General features: G+C 45.0%; 1 protein-coding gene across 1 annotated transcript in view; it reads left to right on the top strand.

The window, feature by feature from the left end:
* Nucleotides 1-5,412: 5,412 nt before the first annotated feature.
* Nucleotides 5,413-23,729, top strand: part of golga4 (golgin A4) — a 35,905-nt gene continuing 17,588 nt past the window's right edge. Inside the window, 15 exon segments of the mRNA XM_048269076.1 lie at nt 5,413-5,624; nt 6,662-6,736; nt 8,450-8,551; nt 11,635-11,700; nt 11,964-12,061; nt 12,063-12,297; nt 12,909-12,956; nt 13,216-13,272; nt 14,841-14,939; nt 15,203-15,353; nt 16,080-16,267; nt 19,391-19,474; nt 21,044-21,191; nt 21,844-22,022; nt 23,617-23,715. Coding sequence (XP_048125033.1) covers nt 5,547-5,624; nt 6,662-6,736; nt 8,450-8,551; nt 11,635-11,700; nt 11,964-12,061; nt 12,063-12,297; nt 12,909-12,956; nt 13,216-13,272; nt 14,841-14,939; nt 15,203-15,353; nt 16,080-16,267; nt 19,391-19,474; nt 21,044-21,191; nt 21,844-22,022; nt 23,617-23,715 — 1,707 coding nt within the window. The 5' untranslated portion in view covers nt 5,413-5,546.

The raw sequence follows: 23,729 nt of genomic DNA, 5'->3' as shown, positions 1-23,729 counted from the left end.
TCTCACAGGGGCTGCTGGAAGCGGGCAGCTGCTGCAATAGTATGTTGCCATGCAACCGGGCCAAATGAAAGTTATATAAAAACATAAATCTTTGTGACAACCCACATGGACGGCATAACTGCATAATTAATGCATTTTCTGCACTTTGCTGTGTTCTTATGTTAACATTTTTTCTTTGTCAGGAAAAAGACTACCTTATTATGGTTTATGAAGATTCCAACCATGAATATAGCTCCTCTTTAAGTACCCATTCAAGTTAGATTTGTAGAGCACACGATTCTCTCATAGTCTGAAAAACGAGCTTGGCCTCATATAGGCACGTATGAACAAACTGCCATTCAAACCAGACATGACCAGTTATATTGTGGTATAAGCTTTTTGAGATGAGGAAAACCTATTCACATCAATCAGGACATTATCCTGTACTCAGGTTGTCAACGTCTATTCTTATCTGTGGCCTTGGCTCCCCTGGGTCTTGCCTACCTGCCCGGCCCTCCGCCTCTCCGTTCCTCTGTCCCTCACCATTAGTTGCATCGTCTGTCTGTATTGACAAGTGGCTAAGGAGTAACAAAGGGAGCCTATTAGTCCTACATTCACAGCGAGACTTTCGGCATTTGTCCCTCTGACAGAGGACAGCGCAGCTGTTTTTATAAGAGACTGTGGCATTAAATGCATTCCGGGCTTACACTCACAGAAGGATGATTACATTCCAACATCTGTGAGGTAATTGGTAGTGGCTGTCCCTAATGTCTCGCTGGGTTGTAACTGCTTGTATATGTTTATTTGTTTTGAATAAAGAAGCAACACTGAGGGCAACAGTAAAGCAAGGAGGCCTGGTATTATCGACTGTGTAAGTAAATATCCATGAACTCTATCATCCAAATGCCATCTGCAGTTCGCGGGCAATTTCCTCTCCTTGCCCAGCCTGGAATCACTGAGCGGGCATATTAGAGCTTCATTTTGAAGAAAAGGTAATCACATCTCCAAAATGACCCTGATACCACTCTTTGTCTTTAAAAACTCAGAGAATATTTCAGAACCTCTCACTTTGTAAGCATCCACAGATAAATCTATCAAGAATTTCATTTCTGTTTCCCTAAATTAGCTGTCTCTTTCTCTTGAATACATTTACACCAAAAAATATTCTAACTTCATTTTCATCTTGAATTTCCCCTGGGGATCAATAAAGTATCTATCTATCTATCTATCTATCTTTAAGGGAGAGATGTCTCACTGTGTAACTCCTCTCCGGGGCTTCTATTTGATAATAACTTTTTATGTAAATACAAAACAGTTTCAGGGTATGTGCGAAAACAAAACTATTTTCCTGATGACAGGAAATACACACACAAACAGCTAAGAAAAATATAAATAGATTGCACAATAATAGCCATTGTGTGTAATGCAAGGATCTCCTTGCACTGTCTCTATGAATGATGTGCTTTTCTATTTGGCCCATACATTCACGGTCACCAAACCTGTTTGCTTGTTCAATAATCTAATCAAGACGTATTGAATCACCCAAGGCTTTAATGGCGGTTGGTACAGAGTGACCACTGGACAAAACCAAACAGCGAGGGAAACACCAAAATACTGAGAATCTGCATTATTAATAACCAGAATGCATTAATCTAACCAGAATGCATGATTTATTTTTTACAGTAGGTCAAATAACTAATGGGTTTTTTATACCAGCACATGGTGTAATCCAGCCTTTCTCAAACTTCTTTGACCTGAGGCCCGGTCATGGCAGACTTTGGGGTCATAGGGCCCACCTACACGTACCCCCCCCCCATGTATAAAGTGCTAACATTGTTCACAAAAAGTTTGTGAAAACATGCACATCAGTGGACTGCTTTACTAATGTAAGATATAATAATTACAGTAGTTAATTGCTTTTGCATGGTTGCATGATGCTTGCATGAGAAATACTTCTCAAAACAACAGCAACTATATGGGTGCTATTGTTTTAGAATGTTTCCCTCATGTAAGCAATGCATCATACACTGGTAGGCAAATGGAGAAAAAATGACATTTCATTTGAATGACATTTCATTTGAATGCCTGAATGTAAGGATTCAGGAAACATAATACCAGCTTTCATGTATGGTAAAGGTCGGAGGAGATAAGCGTAAATCTTTGGTCTGGAGATCTTTAATAGGAAGACTAAGGCTACAATAGTTTTTGGCCACGCTATATTCAAATTTGACTACTCAGACTGAGGCCTAATCAATGCTAGGCAGTGTTATACAGTCTCTGCTCTGTTTCTATGGAAGTTGCAAGAATCCACGTAGTTCTATTAAATGCCGTTAAATAATTAAATAGCCTTCCGACAGGTTGAAGCGGAGCTTTGCTACCAATGTTATCGGGTAGTTTCAGTTTCTGTCGCGCACACGGGCACACGCATGCATTGAATGAACGCTCATACACTTAATTGTACTGCTCTATGTTTAATGACATCGAAATAGCATTTCCTCCTGAAACGTTTGTTTTCTTTTTCTGTCAGTCCGCGTTTCCTTGATCAATTGCGCAGCAAATTATCCCACGAAGCACCGGGTCTAATTTCACTCCACGGCTCCGCGGACCAGCAATCTCCACGTTGCGGACCGGTGCCGGTCCGCGGCCCATAGTTTGAGAAACGCTGGTGTAATCAATCATTCCAGTCACAGCTGGTCAGAAAGCAGTCGTCAAACATGGCCTGCATCGGCTTCGATAAGCACTTCAGATCCTAAAAACAAGAAGCTGCAGTGGTTTAATTTTTAATAGCCCCCGAAACAGCAAAACTGACGAATAACTGGTAAAGAACCAGGCAGGGCCGTTAAGGAGAGGTGCATGCTTGTGTGTGGGGAATAACAACAAGGTATCAGCCCCCTGTAAGGTGAAGCGCAGGTGAAACGCATAAGGAAGGCTTGAGTGTAGCAGGCGCACTGATCCAGAACGACAGCCATAACACCTAACCTTAGGTCTCCCTCAGATACAGGCAGAGTGCACTGGTGGTGCTATTTTTAGTCAAGAAGTAAAACCGGTTTCCTTTCAGTATGACTAAGCTTTAACTCACAGAACAAATAGTGCACACTTAATGATGTCATCTTTTAGGGAGAGAGTACCCAGTAAATGATTTACAGAGATACAAAAATAATGGTAAGATCGTCAACATCGTCACCAGAAGGCACAAGCAGAAATGATAATAGTCACATTAAAGGGCTCTGGGAAACTCTCCAAACAGTGTGAAAACTGCTGACAGCGTATGATGTAGTGGTTACTTCGCATCAAGATCATCATAAACAGATTTACAATGTGCTACTACAGGAATAATGATGCTATCGTTATGCAGTAATAACCTCTACATTCATATATCAACATATGATATGGATTATTTACAAAGAAATGATACTGAGGATGGCGTCAGATTTTCCAGGTTTAGTGAGCCTAGAGTGTTTACATTGATGTTGTTTGCAAAGATCAGCAAATCGATCTACTGTAATGACAAACGTCAGGACAGAATTTATTTGCTTGTTTCCTAATGACGTTATGTAACTGAATGCATGTTGATCCTATGCATCAGCTTTTGATTTACAGCACAATGCACTTTGATCAGCATAGCAGCTGGTTGCAGACCTAACCAGTGATGGTGTTAAAGGGTGATCATTTACCCTCTTGTCAAGTTGGAGGGATGACAAACAGCAATTGAGTGTCCTCCTCACTGCCGTCCATAGCCGTGTGATCAACGGCCCCTGGACAGCCAGCCAAAGCCACGCTGTATTGACATTAGCGTTAATTACATCAGTGTAGGTAGGTCTTAAGGTTGGGTAGGTCTGCCAATCTAGCAATGCTATAGTCCTCTTTGGACACATGAGACATTCACTCAATTGCATGCATGCAAATACATGCACAGAAACATCCCCAATCACATCAACTCATATGAATGCAATAGGCTACATACTGTATGGCATCGGCGCAGATCCACATGAGGGAGGCACACACTCACACACATGCCCACACACACACACACACACGCACAACGCATACACACACACACACGCGCGCGCGTGTGTGCGCTTAATGCATGGACAATCACATTTCAGCTTAATGTGTTGAGTCTGAGATCTGGAGATCCACTTGAAATCACTAGCAGACTGCACGCTTAGCTCATGTTTTATGCAGTCCTATGGAGTGGAGTGGACCGAGACAGACACAGGGAGACCTTATCAACTGGAAAACACAACTGGAAAAAAGTCCTTTCAACAGGCATCCATGTGTTTTGGTAGCCTACAGATTATGAATAAAGATCACAGTTGTTTTCCCTAAGAGGAACTTCAGGTCTAAACAATTCAGGTTGGCTTTATTGGAGAAATCATTGTCTCATCTTTCTGGCATTACGACCTAGACACTAGTGACCCAAAACCCACTAACTTCCAGGTCTGCATTTTCAGTAGCCTAAACTACAGAGCAAGCAAGCTACATTCGCTAATTCACCAGCCTTGTTTTATGACATTGCAGTCATCCGTCCTGTGTCAGTGTCATCGCAGTAAAGCAGCGCAGCAGAGCATCGTAGGATCAAGTAGGCCGCAATGAAAAAATCTGACCAAACTGCTGGAGGAGACGTAATTCCTGGGCAGTGGCACCACCAGGTTGCGAGGCCATGGCTATTTACAGTCGTATGTCATTAGTGCCATCTACTGTTCCAGTACATAAGTGTTTGGGTAGTGGGTGACAGAGGCCTCTCAGTAAAATAAGCAAATAAGAACGGAGATGAAGCGCTAATTAATGCAGGTATAGGCTATAGGCCACAAATGCCTATCATAGCAAGCCTATAATAATAATAATAATAATAATAATAATAATAATAAGCTTTATTTGTATAGCACCTTTCATACACAGAATGCAGCTCAAAGTGCTTTACATTTGAAGCATGTAACACAATAATAGTCAGTCAGTCATTATCAATCACTTTTCTTCATTGCTAGGGGCCGTTTATGATCCACTCAGCAACATATCATAAATATAGAAAATGACATGTCATAAGACTGGCAGCCTTAACCCTCTTAGCCTAGCCTGTCATCAAAGGCTTTTTCAGAGTTATCATGTACTCGTCTTGTATAGGCCTATCATTTAAATTAGATAAAGGCCTAATCATACGTCTGAGAACAAATATAAATGCACTGTAATTTAATACAGTGTAGTTCTACATAGCCATACTCAACTTAACGGTGAATATAGCCTATACCGACTTGTTTTGTTTTGCATATAAAATTAATAAATTGCTCTCGTCATAGATGAACGACCGGAAATTGTGTGTCATTTTTCCATTTGCAATGAAACTGCACTTGCGAGAATTTTGTAACGCAACAATCTATTGCTCACTATGACCCTTCTGCATTGCCGTAGTTTGACATTATTTTGCTCCACGTCGGCGGCAGCTGCGCAGAAGCTGTTTCACCTGTAAAAGATATGCGAATTGCAATCGAAAGCGTTCAGAGACTGGATGCTGGGCCCACAACAGAACAATAAAAAACCCTTGGAATAGCTTTGTCCTATGTTGAAACATGTTTAAGAAACTGAAGCAAAAGATAAACGAGGAGCAATCTCCACCAAGGAATGCGCAGTCACCACAGCAGGCCCAGGTTAGTAGTAGTAGGAGCAGCTAAGTGGTAGTTGGGTCAGCTAACCCACATAGCGTTAGCTAGCTAATGAACTGAACTCGTAGAGTTGAAGGGAGAGCTTTCTCATCAGCCAACCAGCTTATGTTTGCTAGCATTATGCTATAGTATTGCTATTAAACAGATCACCGATTCAGCTGTTGTGGCGATCCTGGCAATAATGTAAAGTTGTAAAAACAGGAGCATCTAACAACTCAACATTTGTCATCAGCGAATATGCACTCTTGTCAATAATTCGTTTTAATTTGCAAGATAATCACAAGATGATATCTTGGCTGTCGTGACATTTAAAGTACACTTGGCTACACAGAATAATGGGGTGATATCAGTACACCCTGATTCTCTTGTTTTGGTGAGCCACTCTCATGATAGTGTGATGACGACAACGTTGCTGTCTGTTATCTAGTAGTAAAACTAGGTGATCAATTGGAAATACTTGGCAAGTCAATGAGATCGTAATGTTAGCTTGCCATACAGCTGGCTTGGACGTCACATCTCCGTAAATGTTGTTAGCTTGCCTGCCAAATTATTTTGACCATGCTAAGATCCCAGGTAATATGAACACTGATGGTGGTCACATGCAGAACGTACAGTGTCAAATGAGGTTGTTTTGAGGGGTCACGTACTCGCTGAGTACTGAGTGTGTTTCAGATACACTTAACGTTGTATGAATAAAATCGAATAATATTGGTCTAGCAGCTAAGTTAACTGGTGGAAAACAGACAGACGACTGTTGTCATGAGGAGGCAAGGTTTTCATGGGGCATCCATGAGAAAACAACCAGAAGCAAAATAGAAATGTAGGCATTTCCTAACTGAATTCAATTCTCTCTTAAAGCCAGCAGGACGATATTACAGACCATGCAAATCCTAGGAGCTGTGCATGGTCTCCGCCTATACCACAACATGTATGAAATTGTTGATTATGATAGTTTCTGAAAATGTGTCGGACCCAGGTGTCACTCAGCTGTCTTATAAACACTTCCCTCTACCTCCTTCCAGGTGAACACAACAGAGAGGCGCAGTCTCCACCCCCTCTCGCACCATGATGCCCCGGCTTCTCCCAATGACAGAGAGGTAGGCTAAGCGCAGAGCAATGGGGCCCTTTGAGTTAAAGCTCTGATTGTGCTTGTGGGTCATCGCCACAGCTCCCACACATGCTGCAGAGACCCTGTCAGATTCTCAGGGACAGACAGTTCCCTTCAATTCTCCTCAGGGATCAACCGAAATACTCCATTGAATCACTCGCCTATATTTAGGGCCGTACAGCTGAGCTGACATGATGTGATGGCCAGGATGAGTTTGTAATGTGTTATTTTCCACAGTGAGGACGGCTGCATGTCAGTATTGTAACAACCAAGAATGGCTAAACTGAGACTGAGTTGTGGTTTTTCTAAACAAGCTGTTTCTTTGTTACCACCCCCTTTTATCCCCCTTCCCAGAAGTAATTAATCTGATTAAGATGAAGCATGACATAGCCAGCCCACACAGTGTTTTTTTCCGGGTGGATAGGCAGCCAAACAACTGTTGAGGATTTACTGTCTACAAGAGCAGACAGTAGAGGCTTTAATGTGCTTTTTAATTGCTGCATTACATGGAAATGGACTTCAACTGAGAACACTTGGTATGTGACCTGAATTATAAAGTGCATTGAAATGGTGGAAGACATAGTTATCTCACCTAATCTTATTGCGAAAGGCTAATTTTATTTTCTGAATGGGGAATATGCGAAGACTTTATATACAGACACTGAATAGGCTAAATATCCTTTCATTTTCTCTTCATGAAATAGCTAGATCAACGCATGCTTTTTTATTGTCCCAGTGACTAAAGACATCTCTAGATGTAAAGAATTTGCAGTTACACTCTGCTCTGATATCCTGCCAGTTCTATAGTGATATCAGCATCTAACCATCATTCTCTATGGGCTGAGTAAGCAAAGGAATTCATTACAGTAATAGGTGTGTAATAACGATGATTGTGTTGGAAGAGGTAAGATAAAGCCGAGATTAGAGGGGAATTAGTATCATTGATTTGGCTTGACTGTCTCCTTCCCCTCTCAAGTTTAACCTCAGCCGATGAAATACACCAGCCTCAGTGATTCAGCCCTCGAAATCTGTCCAAAGTGTTCCCTCAGCTGTTGCTGGCTTGCGCAGGGTTGCTGCAAACATAGCAGCCAAGAAATGGTGGAACTGCTTGGTAAGCTGAGGTAGTGATTCCTCTACCATCTTTAGTTTTCTGGTCATTTCTTTTTCTTCTTCTTTTTCTTCTGAAAAGATTCATTTTCAGCTGTCAGAGTTTGATCTCTCATCACAACATTTCTGATCTGTTAAAGAACGAGCCTTTGCACCTTTGACTTCTCTTCCTTCTGATTGGCAACACTATCCCACACCAGAAAATCATATAGCCATTGAGTTCATGGTAATGTTTGAAAGGTAAACGTTTGGCCTTCTTGGTGAGGCAGGTTTTGAGAAGTCAAACTGTGTAAACGCCTTGTCCTTGATATTGATTGGGTGTTTTCAGTAGCCTCTCTTCCTCTCTTCTGTGATTGGACCATCTCAGCGGACAGTGTCCGGCCAGCCACACCTCCATCCCCACCTGCTCTGCTTAGCTCTGTTTCACTCATGGTGTGTTTGTTTATTATTTTTTCTTTTCTTCTCATTGCTCTCTGTCTCCCTCTTTCCTCCCCCCCCCCCAACCCCAACCCTCCACCTCCTCCACCACCACCACCACAACCACCACCACCACCTCCACCTCGTGCCATTACACGCACTGACTGGGGGTGGGCAGCTGCTGGCCGGGATGATAGCAGAGCCTGCTTTTCTGTCTGAGTATACTATCTTTGCTCTGGACCACTCAAAACGACCCAAAACACCTCAGGGTGCCAGTGCGGTGAGTCCATCCTCACACCTCGCCCCCATCCTCCACCCTGTCCCCTTCCACTTCTCCTCCAAGTTCCCTCTCCCCCTAGCCAACCTCCCCTCCCCGCCCTGCCCCCCCGTCCCCATCCCCTGCCCCCCTATGATGCCTTTGGGAGGTGAGGTAGAGAAGGCTTGCACCAGAGAAGTCCTGCTTGCTAACCTGCTGTCATGCACTCTCCCAATCTCTGTTTCTGTCTAACCACCCCTAATCCATCCATTCTCACCTGCTTCTAACTCAAAGGCATCTCACCTTTAATCCCTTGCATCTGATCCTCTGGAGTGACTAAACTATGGGATGGGAGCTCGTGTTTTGCCCTGCAGTTCTACCTGCATCGACCTCTGAACTCTCGCTTTAGTGGGTTTGATATCCTGGCATCTGTAGGCCTGGATCTTCTACCCAAGTTCCTCAAGGTCGCCCTGAAGTCCCCCCAGTCTCTCCCTAAACTTCCCTACCCAATACCAACCAGTCCGTATTACACCTGTATTCCTTACAACTCTGAGATAACTGTATGGTTTTTGGCTTTCCTTTTATTTATCCAAGCTTGCCTTTTAGTGAATCAGTCCGATTCCCTCCCATCCCTTATGTATCTTGTCTAGTGTGACAACATGGTAGAGCTAAGACCTTTAGTTATGACTCATTTGTTTCCTTTTGCGAAATGGAATGTTGTGACCAAGCCAATGGTTTCTGCTGCTTTAAGGAAATGGGTGTGTTGCTATTATGCTCTTTTCAGTTATGTGTTGTTGTCTGACTGACGGTAGTAGTGGGAGAGAGAAGATCATGTCTCGGCGATTAGCCTGCCATTGGCTGTCATGGTCCCACCCACATTTCCCACATATCTCACTGGGAGGAGGTTGACGCCAATCAGGCGTGTCGTCATGTGATCACATGGATTACTGAGTCAAGACTGCCATTCATATACCGTAGTGTCTGCTTAATGGATACTGAATGGATTCTGTAGTCTGTCTACTAGCAAGTTGTTTTTGTTTGGTTCACTCATTTGTTGAATAACAAGTTTCATATGTGTTTTAGTAATTTAAGTGCAGTAGCAATGTTAATGAACTGATTTAAATATAAAATGTATTTACAGTCTACGCAGGTTGTGATCATCTAGCCATTACCAGTCATAGCCTATCCAATGAGAAGTTCATTTCTGTCGTAGAAATAGCAACTGGCATGTTAAGCATCAACAAATAGAGGGATCTGCCGGTGTTTACACTCTAAACACTCTCTAAATACTTGTGGAGGTTGCAGGCATATCAGACATTTTTTGGCATGTAAACAGATTCCAAAATTTTACCTTTGTTTATTGACCTTCGCTTAAAAGTGGCCACATAATCCACTACATATCTAGCCTAGATACACTAGTCATTGCTAGAATCAGCGTAACACTGCACTCCAAGGACTTAAAGGGCCACACACACACACTATCTTTCAAGACCTTGTCTATCTTTTTGGCCCTTTTTGTGCGAGTCCTTCCTGACTGTTGTGAACTCCACACACCCTGTCACTCTGGGAGTTCTGGGAACTCTGGGGTGTTCCTTTTTTTGGTTTGGGTCAAGTATCCCAGTTTGTGTACAGTTTACATATAAATACAGAGAACATGTCTGTCTCCTCAATATGGTGTTAAAAAAAACTACACTGAACACATAGTCTGAGGTGTAATACTGGGCACTGCTTTCTTTCTGCCCCTGTTTGGCCCTGCGTCTTGTTAATCTAATGGCTTACTAATGTGGCTGAGTGACACGCCCTACCAGTTCCTCTGCCCCTCCCTGCTCTCTACGCTGAGGTGCACAAACACTCCTCTGGTCCTCGTGCCTACCTGCATGCCACCACCACCAGGTCTCCTCACCTGCCACCCTGGAAGACAAAAGGGCATTTTGTGTGGATCCTCTTTGGCCTCACCCCAGCTGGGCTGCCACTGTGGGTCTACAGAGAGGTGGCCAGGTGTTTGGGTGGCCTGGTCAGGATGAGAGTCTGACCCTACGGAATCTTGTTGTTGGATAAGAAAACCACTCTGGGGTGGTAGGTGAACACCTTCTGGACTTTGAAAATGTCACAACAGTACAGCTACAGATTTGATCAGAAGGTCAGTATGGATCTTGAATGATTATAGATGAGGAGAGGTAGTATTTGCTCTGTGTGTGTGTGTGTGTGGGCGCGTGTGCACACAGTAGGATTGTGTTTGCATTCCACCGGCCCATTGCCCAGTAGCTCCGGGTAAGTGCGTGTCCTTTGTGACGCCCACAGTCTTGCTGAAGAAATTAGGTAGACTGTTACTACAAGACTTTCTTCAGCTACGTGGCATGACACAGTGGAAGCTGGAATCGGGGACTGGTATGAACCAATACACTGTATCTGAATCCAGTAGTTATCCAGCAGCAGAAGAGGCCTATGGATATTCTGATAACTTATTAATATACATTTTCAGTTATGTTGTAGGTAGTGGTGGGGCATATGTTGATGTTTGATACTTTTGGTTCAACATGTATCTGTTTATTTTTTCCAGTTGTATATGGACTATGAACAAAAGTGAAGTGATGTATTATATAAATGTACCTAATGGTTTTCTTCAGAGACTTCGTACGCATCCACCTGCACTAAACCTCATCACACAGCCCTCTGTAGCCTTATCAGCTAGATCACAGTGCTAACTCTGACTACAAAGACCCACCACTAATGCAGCACTAGCAAGGCTAACCAGGTGCGCGACTGTTTGTGACAAACCTCAGGGCAACACCTTAGAGTCTGCGTCCTCCGTCGTAGCCGTTTTCATTTTAACCACCTGCTGTAGAGGTGCCGTGTGCGTGTTGTGTTTGGCGTCTTTAACCCCTTCTGTTCTGTTCCGAGTTGCATGAATGGAGGGAGGGGTGGGACATCCCTATGCCCACGCATTGCTCTTAGCAATACTAATATTGCTGACAGAGTAATTGGGTGCAGCACGTACTTGTTTTTTTATTTATTTTTTTTTATTCCGGGTGATGGGTGACTAACCGGCCCAGAAGGTGGCACTATTGCCCCCATCCCTCACAGCACTCCCGTTTGTTTGTGTGTAGAGTGGCGTCAGAGTGGCAGGCTCTCCCAGAGGCAGCATCAATGGAGATGGGAGCGCCTCTCCTCAGGCAAGTACAGCAGGAATCCGCGCTCCCTGGCTCTCAACCTTGTTTGTGTGATGTTTTATTTATGTTTATGGCCTCCTCTAAGTCAATGTCCATAGTGATAAGCACTGTAGTTGTTTTATATTTGATAAGAAATTAATGAACGAATGATACTGTTATAACTGTTATATGGAGCTGGTTTCGTTATTAATAGTGTAAGTATGTAGGTAAATACTGTATGTAACTTTTCTAATGTTATTTTTGTTGTTATTGTTTGTGTATTGTAGCGTGATGAGCCGCAGTCCCTGGCTCAGAAGCTGCAGCAGCGGGTCTCCTCGGTGGAGTCTTTGTTGCGTGGCGCCAGCCCATCCGTCCAGGGCCTCTTCCGGCTCCCGCGACAGCCTAGTGCGCAGCCCCTCGCGCGAATCCCTCACCCCTCTCAGCGAGGGCGACCCACCGGCCGCCCCCTCCTACGACCCACCGTCCGACATCGAGAGCGAGGCCGAGGACGGCCCAGGTCCAGGCCTCGGCAACATGGACGCCCTGCCCAAGGCGGACCTGCTGCATCGGCTGCAGCGCGTGGAGAAAAGCCTGGCTAACTACAGGGGGAAGTACTCCGAGGTGAGCCCTATCCCGTGGAGTTAACGGCGGCAGCAGCCAAATACTTAGAATTTCTCAGACTGGTCTCATGTTATCAGCTTACAAAGGCAGTCCAAATCGGGATTTATAAGGTATTATGGGATTGAAGTGATCTGACACCGGAGCTTTGTTGAAGGAGGTCGGCAGAGAGTCTTGCAGCGGAGCAGCTGATCTTTTAGTCGAAGCCTTGGTCTGTTATCACAATGCAGCCTAGTGATAAAATCATGCCAATTGTTTGGGGCTTTGTCCTTATCTAGATTTTCCGTGTCATATTACGATCTTTAATCGTAGACCAGCGCATAAGAAAGATGGTTTCAGTTTGCTTGTCTGTAGAACTGCAGCACATTCGGGTAACTTACACTGCAAAGAGAATTATGCACAGCACATCATTTTAATAAAAAAAAAAAAGAGTCAAAAAGAACATTTTAAAAGAGTTTTTGTTTAGAGTTTTAATACCCATCTTTTTCCTGGCACTTCCTCCGCTCTCTCTCTTTCTCTCTCTCTCTGCTTTCCTCCTTTTCAATCTCTTTCCCTCTCCCTTTCTCTCTCTCTCTCTCTCTCTCTCTCTGCCTCTTACTGTGTTTTTTTCTCAGCTGGTCATTGCCTACAGAACTGTGCAGAGAGATAAGGAGAAGACACAGGTAATTCCCCCAGAGACACACTGACACTCACTGACAGTAATATAATGCACACATGCCAGACACTCTCCATCCCAAATGCTCCTGAGTGCGCCAAGTGTGGAACTGCGTTCAAGGTGGAAAGCGATTTCTCACGGAGATCAACAGATGTCTCCCGACCCACCCCTACCACCCTTCCTGCCTCAGGGAAGAAGTGCACTGTGCGCTGTTTACCAATGTATTATTCATGCACCCAATTTCATTTCCTCCCCTCTCCTCGCAGGCCATTCTCAGTCAGAGTCAGGACAAAGCACTGCGGCGGATCGGCGAGCTGAGAGAGGTAACTAAGGGTGAACCGTTTGAGCTCCATCCCTCCGGTGTCGCCCTTCTCACCTCACTAACAGAACGACAGGACCACTGCAATCCTACTGTGTGCACACGCCCCACACACACACACACAGAGCAAATACTACCTCTCCTCATCTATAATCATTCAAGATCCATACTGACCTTCTGATCAAATCTGTAGCTGTACTGTTGTGACACCACCTGTCTGTTGCTATGGATCTGGTCTCGCTCTATTGAGTGGACTACCGCTCTGACTGAGGGGGTTGTAGTGGGCTGTGTAGTTGTCTTTTGTAGTTTAATGTTAATTTCCTAAGTATACCTAAGTTGAGGAGCTCTATTTCTCTAAGCTAAAAATACCACTGATATCTGGCTGATTCATGTATTTTTCATGAACGCTGTCTCTGTGTGGTTAGTTCACTTTAATGATTTTACACTGCAGCTCTTTAAGAATCTGCAGTCTTTGAATAACATTAACTTTACATGAACTTAGTATATGCCCACTGCCAGTTCTGGAACATAAGTTAAAGAACGGTCCCAATATAACGTAACACCCCCAATTATCACCACTTTTGTTCAGAAATTATCCATAGGTGTGAAAGTAGCCATAGGTGTGTAGATTTGAACAAATCTGGTTTGGTTCTTAACGGGAGCATTTACTGCCTGAAATATCCGATTTTGTTTACCACGCTCGGAGTTATAGTGCTGGCCTGATGGGTCGCCTATTTACGCCGTTTCAACGGCACATGAACGGTTAGACCGAGAATTCAAATTCCACTGGAGCTCCAAGCGGTTGTGTACACGCAGCCTTACAACACTGTTTACAGCTCTTCGAGTCATGGTAAAATGTCATTTTTGGTACATAGCAAATTTAGATACACCTATGTTGTGGGTGGTTGCGTTTCTTTAGGAGTCCGCTGTCTTGGTTTGTATAGAAATGCATATTAAGTGACACATACACGCAAGACAGTGGAAATAGGGGAGTTCCGATACTTGAATATGGAGATAAGGTTGAAAGCCCTCATTAAGCCAAGGCTATTATAGTGCTTTTTCACAGCATGCACCCAGTGGTGTGTCCATGAAGGGCGCTTCTTCAGCCTCAGTGTAGAAGTAGAGCTGGATGAGCCCATGTAAGGGGCATTTGTTTTTTTCACTATTGGGGATTATGGTTCAGAGCTCCAGTGAAAGTTCACCGAGTGCCCAGCCTGCCCACTCTGGGCATTACATGGTAGTTCTGTGTCAGACAACTTCCCTTTGCAAGCAGGGCCTAGCTAGACACTACACTGCCTGGTAGAGAAGGCCATGGTTAGGGCTGAGTTCTGAACACCTTTCACCAGCCCTCACCCACCCTAACATGCTCTTACCTGCCCCTGCTTGCCCCTCACTTGCTGTAACATGCTGTTACCTGCCCCTAACCTGCCCTCTGCATGCCCACACCTGCCCTAACCTGCCCTCTCCCTCCTTACCTGCCTGTACCTGTCTCTGCTTGTCATGGCTTGCCCTCTCCCTCCTTACCTGCCTGTACCTGTCTCTACGTGCCCTGACCTGCGCCGTGTCCCCCAGGAGCTGCAGATGGACCAGCAGGCCAAGAAGCACCTGCAGGAGGAGTTTGACGCTGTGCTGGAGGAGAAGGATCAGATGATCACAGTGCTTCAGACACAGGTACGCCTGTTTGAGTGTCTGTGTGTTTACGTTTGTGTATATAAGTCAGTGCCTGAACTAATGTGTTTGTTTGTGTGTGCCTTGAAGCGTGGACATGTCTAATGTGTAGTAGATTGAATCACTAGGGTTGAGCTACGCTGCCTCTCGTGTGGGCATGGGCCAGCATGTGTGTGTGGCTCGGCTCATCCCACTGTTTAATGGCGATGGGGCATCCATGCCGCTGACGCCTGTTAACATGCTGTGGTGCTGCGGCGTGCTCTCAGGTGGCTCTGATGAAGAAGCGACTACACAGCGTCCCGGAGCTGGGCGTCCCGGCGGAGGGGGAGGTGGCCAAGGTGACCGCGGAAACCACAGAGACGGCCTCGGCTCCCCAGAGCCCCACCAGGGAGCTGAACGCCGAGCCGCCCAGCGAGGGTGGGTAGACTGGCTCTTCCGTGAACCTCACAGCGCTTCACATAGCAAGCCACCCTTACGCAACACAGCAGGGCCACAGACACCTCTCAGGGCTTATTTACCTTCTCACCAACTCCCCCTATGCACTTCAGTGAAGATCTTTCCTCAACATACAGCATTGGCTTAGTTAATTAGTAATCGCTTAAAGCGATGGTTCTGCTTTCCAAGGGAAAACAGGTTCTGGGAGGGTGTTTTGCTCGCGGTCATGGTGCAAGGTAGGGTGAAATTACTCCGAACCATAGCTTTAATTGAATGAAAAGTGAGAGAGAAAAGTAGAGAAGGCATTTTTCTTAACCGCTAATTTAACATGCTAATGGACAGACTTGGGGTCACATTGGCTGTCAAATCTATACTATCTGCATAAATACTTGTGTGCAGTAAACAGGCACTTCATGTTAATGTAACCATTAGACTAAAGTCACTTCACTTTCACTACTCATACTCTGGATTGATTTAATTTATATTTTAGTTATTTTTTGGCTTAGTTTTCCAAGGCACTTGCCTAGAAAGAAAATGTCATAACAAACTATGTCTGTGTGTGTGCTTGTGCGCGTGTGCGTGTGTGTGTGCTTGTGTGTGTGTGTGTGTGTGTGTGTGCGCGTGTGTGTGCGTGTGTGTGTGCGCGTGTGTGTGCGTGTGTGTGCGTGTGCGTGTGCATCTCTGTCCCTCTCCCTGTGTGTCCAGCAGAGGGCAGTGTGGAGCCAGGGAAGGAGGTGGAGGCGCTGCAGCAGCGTGTGAAGCGCCAGGAGAACCTGCTGCAGCGCTGCAAGGACCTGCTCCGCACCCACAAGGAGCGCAGCGCACAGCTGGCCAGCGAGAACGAGGCCCTGCAGCAGCAGCTCCAGGAGAGGCTGCAGGAGTTGGAGAAGATGAAGGTACACACACACACACTGCTTTACAGATACACTCACACACATGCGTTTAAAGGTGGAGAAGATGAAGGTACATTCCTACACACACAGACACACACACACACACACACATGAAGGTGGGGTCCATGTAGTTGTCTGTTCAGTGTCCTCTAAAACCTCATTCACACCTTGGTCAATTGTAGCTGTTCAGCCTCACTTTCATTGACCTGTTTCATTTAAATAAGCAAAACTGTCATGATTAGATCCCCTCACATGGCTTGACCAGTAATCTTCTGGTCAGTTGTCAATAGCGTGTCTACAGTAGTTGATTTTTATACCTCAATGGTTTGCTTTGCCAAAAGTAGATGTCTGAGTTGTAGTTATGAAAACATCTGCTTTTACAGACGTGATGGTCTGATTAGTAATTTGATTTCTCGGAAACCATTTTGAGAGGGGTCAACAGGTCTCAAGACTCACTTTTATGAGTCAAAAACGATCACCCCCAGCATTGCATTAAAAAGGACTTTATATACAGTGATGGCCAAAAGTATTGGCACCCATGAGGAAATATCTAACCTTTAAGGACACCAATTTTCTTAGTGAATGAATAATGTATCATAAATAAATAAATGTTCTTCCTTAAAATACAGGGGTCATAAGTATTCCCACCCCTATGTTAAATTCCCATAGAGACAGGCAGATTTTTATTTTTAAAGGCCAGTTATTTCATGGATCCAGAATACTGTGCATCCTGATAAAGTTACCTTGGCCTTTGGAATTAAAATAGCCCCACATCATCACACACCCTTCACCATACCTAGAGATTGGCATGGGTGTTATTTCAGTTAGCCTATTAGCTGGTTTGATGCTCATTGAGCTCAATGCAAATCAAACCAGCTAATAGGCTAACTGAAATAACATTTTGACTCTTTTTTTTATTTTATTTTTTATATTTGATGGCTGTCCAGTCTGTAATACAAGATGACTAAAAACTGTCCCTGCTGTCAAGCTAATGACATTAAATCCTTCATCATTCAGGAGAGTCACCCAGAAACTGAATCCACATAGCTGTCTGTTACGCCAAGGCTCTTCTAATGTTGTTATTTTGCCTGGCTGTGAATCGTTTCTCTCAGTCTACAAAGGGCTGCCAGTAAAGCAGGACGTCAGAAACCCAGCCAGAGATAACAGCAGCAGAGCCTCCGTTGACACTGTCTGCATGTGTGTGTTTGTGTGTGTCCCTGGTCCCTGCTCGTGTGTGTTTGAATTCCTGTCTCCATAGGTTGGTGTGTGTGGAGAGAGAGAGGGGGGGAGATTGTGAGTGTAGGTCAGGGTGGGGACACTTCCCCTAGACTGGCTGGGAAAGCATGCTGAGAAGTGACAGCGGAGGTCAAAGGTCAACTACTGCCCCGCTCCTCTCGGCGGCACCCTGGCTTCCTGGAGCCTCCGAACCACACACACACATACACACACACTGCAGTACCACAAACACACATCTGGATGTGGATGTCCTGGCCTCACCACACATTTATCAATTCTGCAGGGCTGTTTTCCACAGATATAGACTTTCACTTTCATCGTGCGACCACAAGCGAATACTGTGAACCCGAGGAGAGGACGGTTCACCTGTTGGTTATCGGCCTCTTCTGCCACTCTCTGGGAGGGCACTGGTCTCTCAAACAAGGCCCACTCCCTTTCTGTGACCTGATCCCTTCATGCCTATTTCATATTGTTTCATAGAGAGATTGGAACTATAAAAAACAAGCACCAGTAACCCATCTTGACCCCTCTGTTTACAGGCAGTGCAACATCAATTCTCCTGCTTCTCTGCCCATCAGTGGTGTAGTCAGAGTGTAGGATTCATGCTGGTCCGGTCACTTCCGCCAACACGCGGCGCAACCTACAGAGCCGGTTGTAGATAGTGGAGTCATTCTGGAATGCGGATGCGGTGGCTTGTAGTTGTGGCTAGCCAAGGCGTAAGCTTCCAGCGGTGCCAACAGACCTGGGCTGTAATTAAGGTTTGTTTGTTGGCTCACTCTGGTCAGCGGCGAGACCCGAGCGGTCACGATGGGCTCCGCCCGTAGGCTCCAGGGGTGGCAGGAGGAGGCAGAGCCCAAAGCCCAGCGCACTAGCATGTCTCACTCACTCCCAACTCTCATCTATGAGTGTGTGACTGTGAGAGAGATATCATTACCATTGCCACTGCCATGCTTGCTCAGCACTGTATATTTTGACATTGTGGAAAACACAAGGATTGTGGCTTTAGAACATACGTTTTTTTTCTACAAAATTTGACAATTTGTAAAATTTACATAAGCAAGAATTCAACAAGAGTTCAACAATCATTGAGGAACCAAGAGAGGAACATATAAGACTTGTCGTTTACAAGAAGTTGCAGGAGTATGGGATGGAGAGGATCTGGGAAGCATGTTTACATTTCTTCGGACAGTACATGGCCTTGTGACCATGCAGTGGTGATATTTGTTACCGCTGGGCAGTACATCTAGAATCATCTTCTAGAAACACTCTTCTTAGCTGCCAGCTGTTTGCAGAATGGCTCATCTTTTTTTCCCACATTCATTCCCCTTCGCACACATCTCTCACATATTACTCACACAAGAATGACTTGTGGAATTTGAGTGGAGCAGCACTCAAAATGTCACCCAAAAGCTTTTAATGTGTGGACAACTTCCTTATGCCTGGCATTTTTGGACAGTTAGAGTTGGTAAGACAGAGTTAATGTTTTCGCAGCATGTTTCATTTCAACACCTTATTTCTATGGACCCTTTCAAGAGAGTTCCATTATCAGCATCATAGTTGGCCCCACAAGGCTTCCTTTTTAACATTCCATATGTTATCTTAATGCAGAGGAAGTAGATTGGGGCCCAAATAGAACGTTCAAGCATTGTTTTTGTTTTTATTGTTGAAAGGGTCTATATTTTACTCTGCTCCTTTATCCTCCTTTTCTCCCTAGTCCTGACAGACTGTCTTTTGTGAAGTGGAAAGATATGGAAGTTACAAATGGGTGTTGGAAAGTTTGTGCCTAAGGAGATTTATGCTTACCACATGAATCCTCTTGTCTACGGCTGGGCAGACAAGCGAGCTGACCACAACTCTGTCTGTGTGCATTTGTGTGTCTGATTCCTGTAGGAACTTCACACAACCGAGAAGACGAAGTTGATCACGCAGCTGCGAGACGCCAAGAACCTCATAGAGCAGCTGGAGCAGGACAAGGTGTGTGTGTGTGTGTGTGTGTGGAAGGGGCTGGGGAAAGAGAGGAGAGACGTTAAGGGAATTCAGTGGATTTCAAGGCTTAGACCTCGGCTTCAGTCATTTGGCATTTGCAGTCTGATTCAGTTTGGCATGTTATGTCACCTCAAGTGCTCTTTTCAGAAAAGTCTATCTTCTCTGACCAAATGCATGTCTGTACCTTAAAACAGCCATAAAGTCAGTGTGCTTAGGAATTATTTTCTACCTACTGAGTCTAAAAGGAGAAGACGTCAGATGTGATTACTGCCTGTTACAGTAGATATTTGATAGGGTTTGCATTATTGGCCCCTTCATTAGCTGCTTTCTGCTTCCATTCTGGACAGAGAATTCAAAATGACAGCTTATGACTTCATCCTCAGGGCACCATCACCCAAAAAGATCCCCTGTTTTTAACATTTGCAAGAGATTTTCTACCCCCCCCCCCCTCTCTCTTCCCCCCTTCTATTCAGAGTTATTTGTGTCACCCTTCAAGTGGCCTGTTGGCCCACAGTGAAATATAACCAGGCTTACAAACTAGCAGCAAGTAGTTGCCTTAAATCCTCCAGCTCTTCCAGGTCTCTGTGCTTAACCACTGACCCCTGCTTAGCTGGATAGAGGCTGGTGGCTGAGGAAGGTCAGTCTGAGGAATGCAGGAGGGAAGACAAACCGGTCAGAAGCACTTACGCTTACCAGAGGGGTGATGGAGGCCCAGAAAACAGCTACAGTAGGAACCGGAGAACAAATCCCTCAGCCAGATTACATGTTTAGGCCTTAAAAGTTGTTTCCGCGGAACGATTTGTTTTTCTTGTCTGTCTGAGTCAGATTAGCTGCCATGAGATGTATTGGTGGAGGAGAGGGAAGATGGGTCCATGACTTCTAATCTTGTTTTAGCAGTGAGTTCATGGACCAGCAGCGGAAATGGCTTTCTGAGCATTACATACACACAGAATTGGATTATGTTTACATGGTCACCCACTAAAAAATCCCTGCGGGACGGCAGAAATGTTTGCAATGCCCTGACATTAGCTGACAATATCCCAAATCTGATTGATTGCTAGTAAATAGTCCCAGCCTCTCCGCCATGCAAACACAACAGGACATTACAGCCCGCTCAGTGTCTGGAATGAAAGCTGACGTGTCCCCAAAACGACCACAAATGGCCTAAAAAGTGATGAGGTAGACAAAGTAAATTGGAAACATCTTGTCATCCTGCAGTGAAATGCAGACAGTTGGGCACTGGTAAACAGGACAGACATTTTGACCCTCAAGGCCTCATCAGAACACTGGAATTTTGACTCCTACGCAATAACCATGTTGGGGTCCCACTCGGGGTGCAGAGTCGTTTTCTACATTTTCACTGCCTTTTAAGGCCACAAATTTAGGTCATTAGTTCATGTCCTTTGGACAGACATTTGCAGAGAATGCGCGCTCGGAGAGACTGCTGGAAAGCATTGGCTGAATGACCAATTGGAAGTGTGCTGGTGAAAGGCTGTGTGTCTGACATGACGGTGTGTTTGTCTTGGCGTGTGTGTGTGTGTGTGTGTGTGTGTGTAGGGCATGGTGATTGCGGAGACCAAGCGCCAGATGCACGAGACGCTGGAGATGAAGGAGGAGGAGATCGCCCAGCTGAGGGCGCGTGTCCAGCAGGCCGTGGCCCAGAAGGAGGAGCTGCAGGAGCTGAAAGAGAAGAACGAGAAAGCAGGTGGGGAGGGACGGCCCACGGGTGTCAGCTTTTATCTCCTCAATATTATCTTCACCTTTCTGCACCCATAACAACTTCCAACACCTACTCTTCCCCTTCTCCTATAAGAGCGGGGAATCTGTCTGGCACTGTCAGCCTTTGTTCTGTCTGTCAGATCTGGTGTTTCAGCTCTGGCTGCAATGTTTGAAGTACTGCTTCCGATAAAGACAAGAAAGTGTGCTTTGATTTTTAAGCCCAATTTGCACAGCCACTGAGACGAGGTTCACTGATGTTCTTTTTCTAATTTGACACAACTTGCCCATCAGCATTTTCATCCCTCCCTCTCTATCCCTCCCTCTCCATGCCTCCCTCCCTCCATCCCTCTCCATCCCTCCCTCCCTCTATCCCTCCCTCCCTCCATCCCTCCCTCCCTCTATCCCTCCCTCCCTCTATCCCTCCCTCCCTCCATCCCTCTCCATCCCTCCCTCCCTCTATCCCTCCCTCCCTCTATCCCTCCCTCCCTCTATCCCTCCCTCCCTCTATCCCTCCCTCCCTCCATCCCTCTCCATCCCTCCCTCTTGTGTTGTGATTGTCTCTGTGTGTCTGTGTCTCTTCTTTTATCTTTACCCGTGTCTCTCTCCCCGTTTGTTGTGCGTGCGTGCGTCTCCTACAGGCTTTGAGGAGCTGGAGCGCACCCTGGGCATGGCGCAGCGGACGGAGGAGGCGCGGCGGCAGCTGCAGGTGCAGATGGAGGAGCGGGTCAAGGAGGTGGAGAAGGCCAGCGAGGAGGAGCGCAGGAGCCTCCAGCAGGAGCTCACGCGCGTCAAACAGGAGGTGGTGAACATCATGAAGGTGAGGAGGAGTCCCCCACACACACTCCTTAACACACAAGGGGCACTGTCTGTGCTTAATGGGTTGTGTGTGTCTGTATATTGTCTTATGTGCTATTGCTATTTTCTTTATCTCTCGATTCTACCTACTATTTTGCATAAAGCACTTTAAGCTTAACACTTAAACACACATAATCATAGCTAATTGAACACACCTCCCACACCACCTCATTCTGGGTGAGGATGAGTTTGAGCTTCAGCTGAGTTTGCGCATGTCAAAATAGGAGGTGTTTCACATTATGAGGATGAGAAAAAGCCCTAACCATCAACCAGCTGACCTGCTACTGGCCAATGATATTTATATAATTACTGACATTTACAATTTGGTTTTTCCAAGTTGTTTCTGTTTTAAGAAGTATTTTCCCTGTTTTTATGGAGTGCTAAGCTACATCCAACAGAAGCCATCTGTTAGAGCAATTTTGTTTAGGGAATTGGATGCAACAGAGAGTGTTAAACTCTCTGGAATATAATTAAGGCCAATCTGCGGATAATTTATTTACTGATGTTTGCCACAGCTGTTTAATACTCCCATGTGGATTCATCATACACATTTTCATCAGCTTGCTCTTTTTCTCCTCTCAAATGGGAAGCATCCATGATAATTGGGCTTATTGATAATATTATTCATTTGCCTGAATTCAGAAATAAACACCCTATTCATTCATAGCAATAATCTGCCGTGTCCATATCCTGCAATGGTGCTTCACTGAATTCATCAACTGTAAAAAACGGTAGAGATATTTTAGTTCTGGGAGAAGCATCAAAAAAGTGTCAAGAGGGGTTTCTGTAGTTCCTATCCCTCTGATATGTTCCTTATGTTTTGCATGCAGAGGCACTGATGTTTCTCTGGCCCTCAAGACTACACTGTCTGGTTAAGCCATCACTCTCCTCAATATTCTCACTTTCATTCAGCTTTTTGTCAGGGTGGAGATTTTAAAGTCTTGTGAGCTAGAGGCTCATGGCGTATATGCTTACAGGAATCATGGCCCTTTCTGATTCATCCCATGTGCATTAGAGAATGATTCATTGACGTCGAGGCAACTGTAAAAAATGAGTATTTTGACAATCACCTATACAGTATGATCTGGTATTCTTTGCACATATAACCCAGGTTTAAATTTTAAAAGCTTGTACGTCAGCAATCTTTTCTGTTTCTTTCATTAGCCAACTAAGCCTCAGTCATGAGTCATGACAAAGATGTGTGTTGCCCACAAGGTTTGGACCGAAACAGGTGCCAGTTTGGCCAGTAACGCTCTGCTTTTGGAAGTTAGTTAGAGTTTTAGAGAAAGTTTTCTGGAAGTTTTCTGTCATACTTTGTGGTGATGTGGGTTATTGAGTGGAAGAGGAATTCAGATAATGATGCCTCTCCTCAAAAGATTGCACTTTCGTTTCATAATATTTGTCAGAGTTTTAGAGATGTGAAGTAATTGAGCATCAGTCTTCAGTGGATTGGAAATATTGGATTTGAAATCTGTATTCTTCCTGTGTTTCCGCTCCTTGGTGTTTGGTTCCTGAGTATTGGATAAGAGTCTTTTTTGCTGTTTCCATGTCTGTAGAAGTCTTCTGAGGACAAGATTGTGGAGTTGGAGCGTACACATGCACAAGCTCTCGCCAACAAAGAACAGGAAGTCCAAGCTCAGATTAATCAGGCTGTGGTATGTTTACAATT

Source organism: Alosa alosa, chromosome 18 (assembly GCF_017589495.1).
Source record: "Alosa alosa isolate M-15738 ecotype Scorff River chromosome 18, AALO_Geno_1.1, whole genome shotgun sequence".
Classification (NCBI taxonomy): domain Eukaryota; kingdom Metazoa; phylum Chordata; class Actinopteri; order Clupeiformes; family Clupeidae; genus Alosa; species Alosa alosa.
The sequence above is the reverse complement of the archived record's forward strand: the minus strand, read 5'-3'. Positions and strand labels throughout refer to the sequence as shown.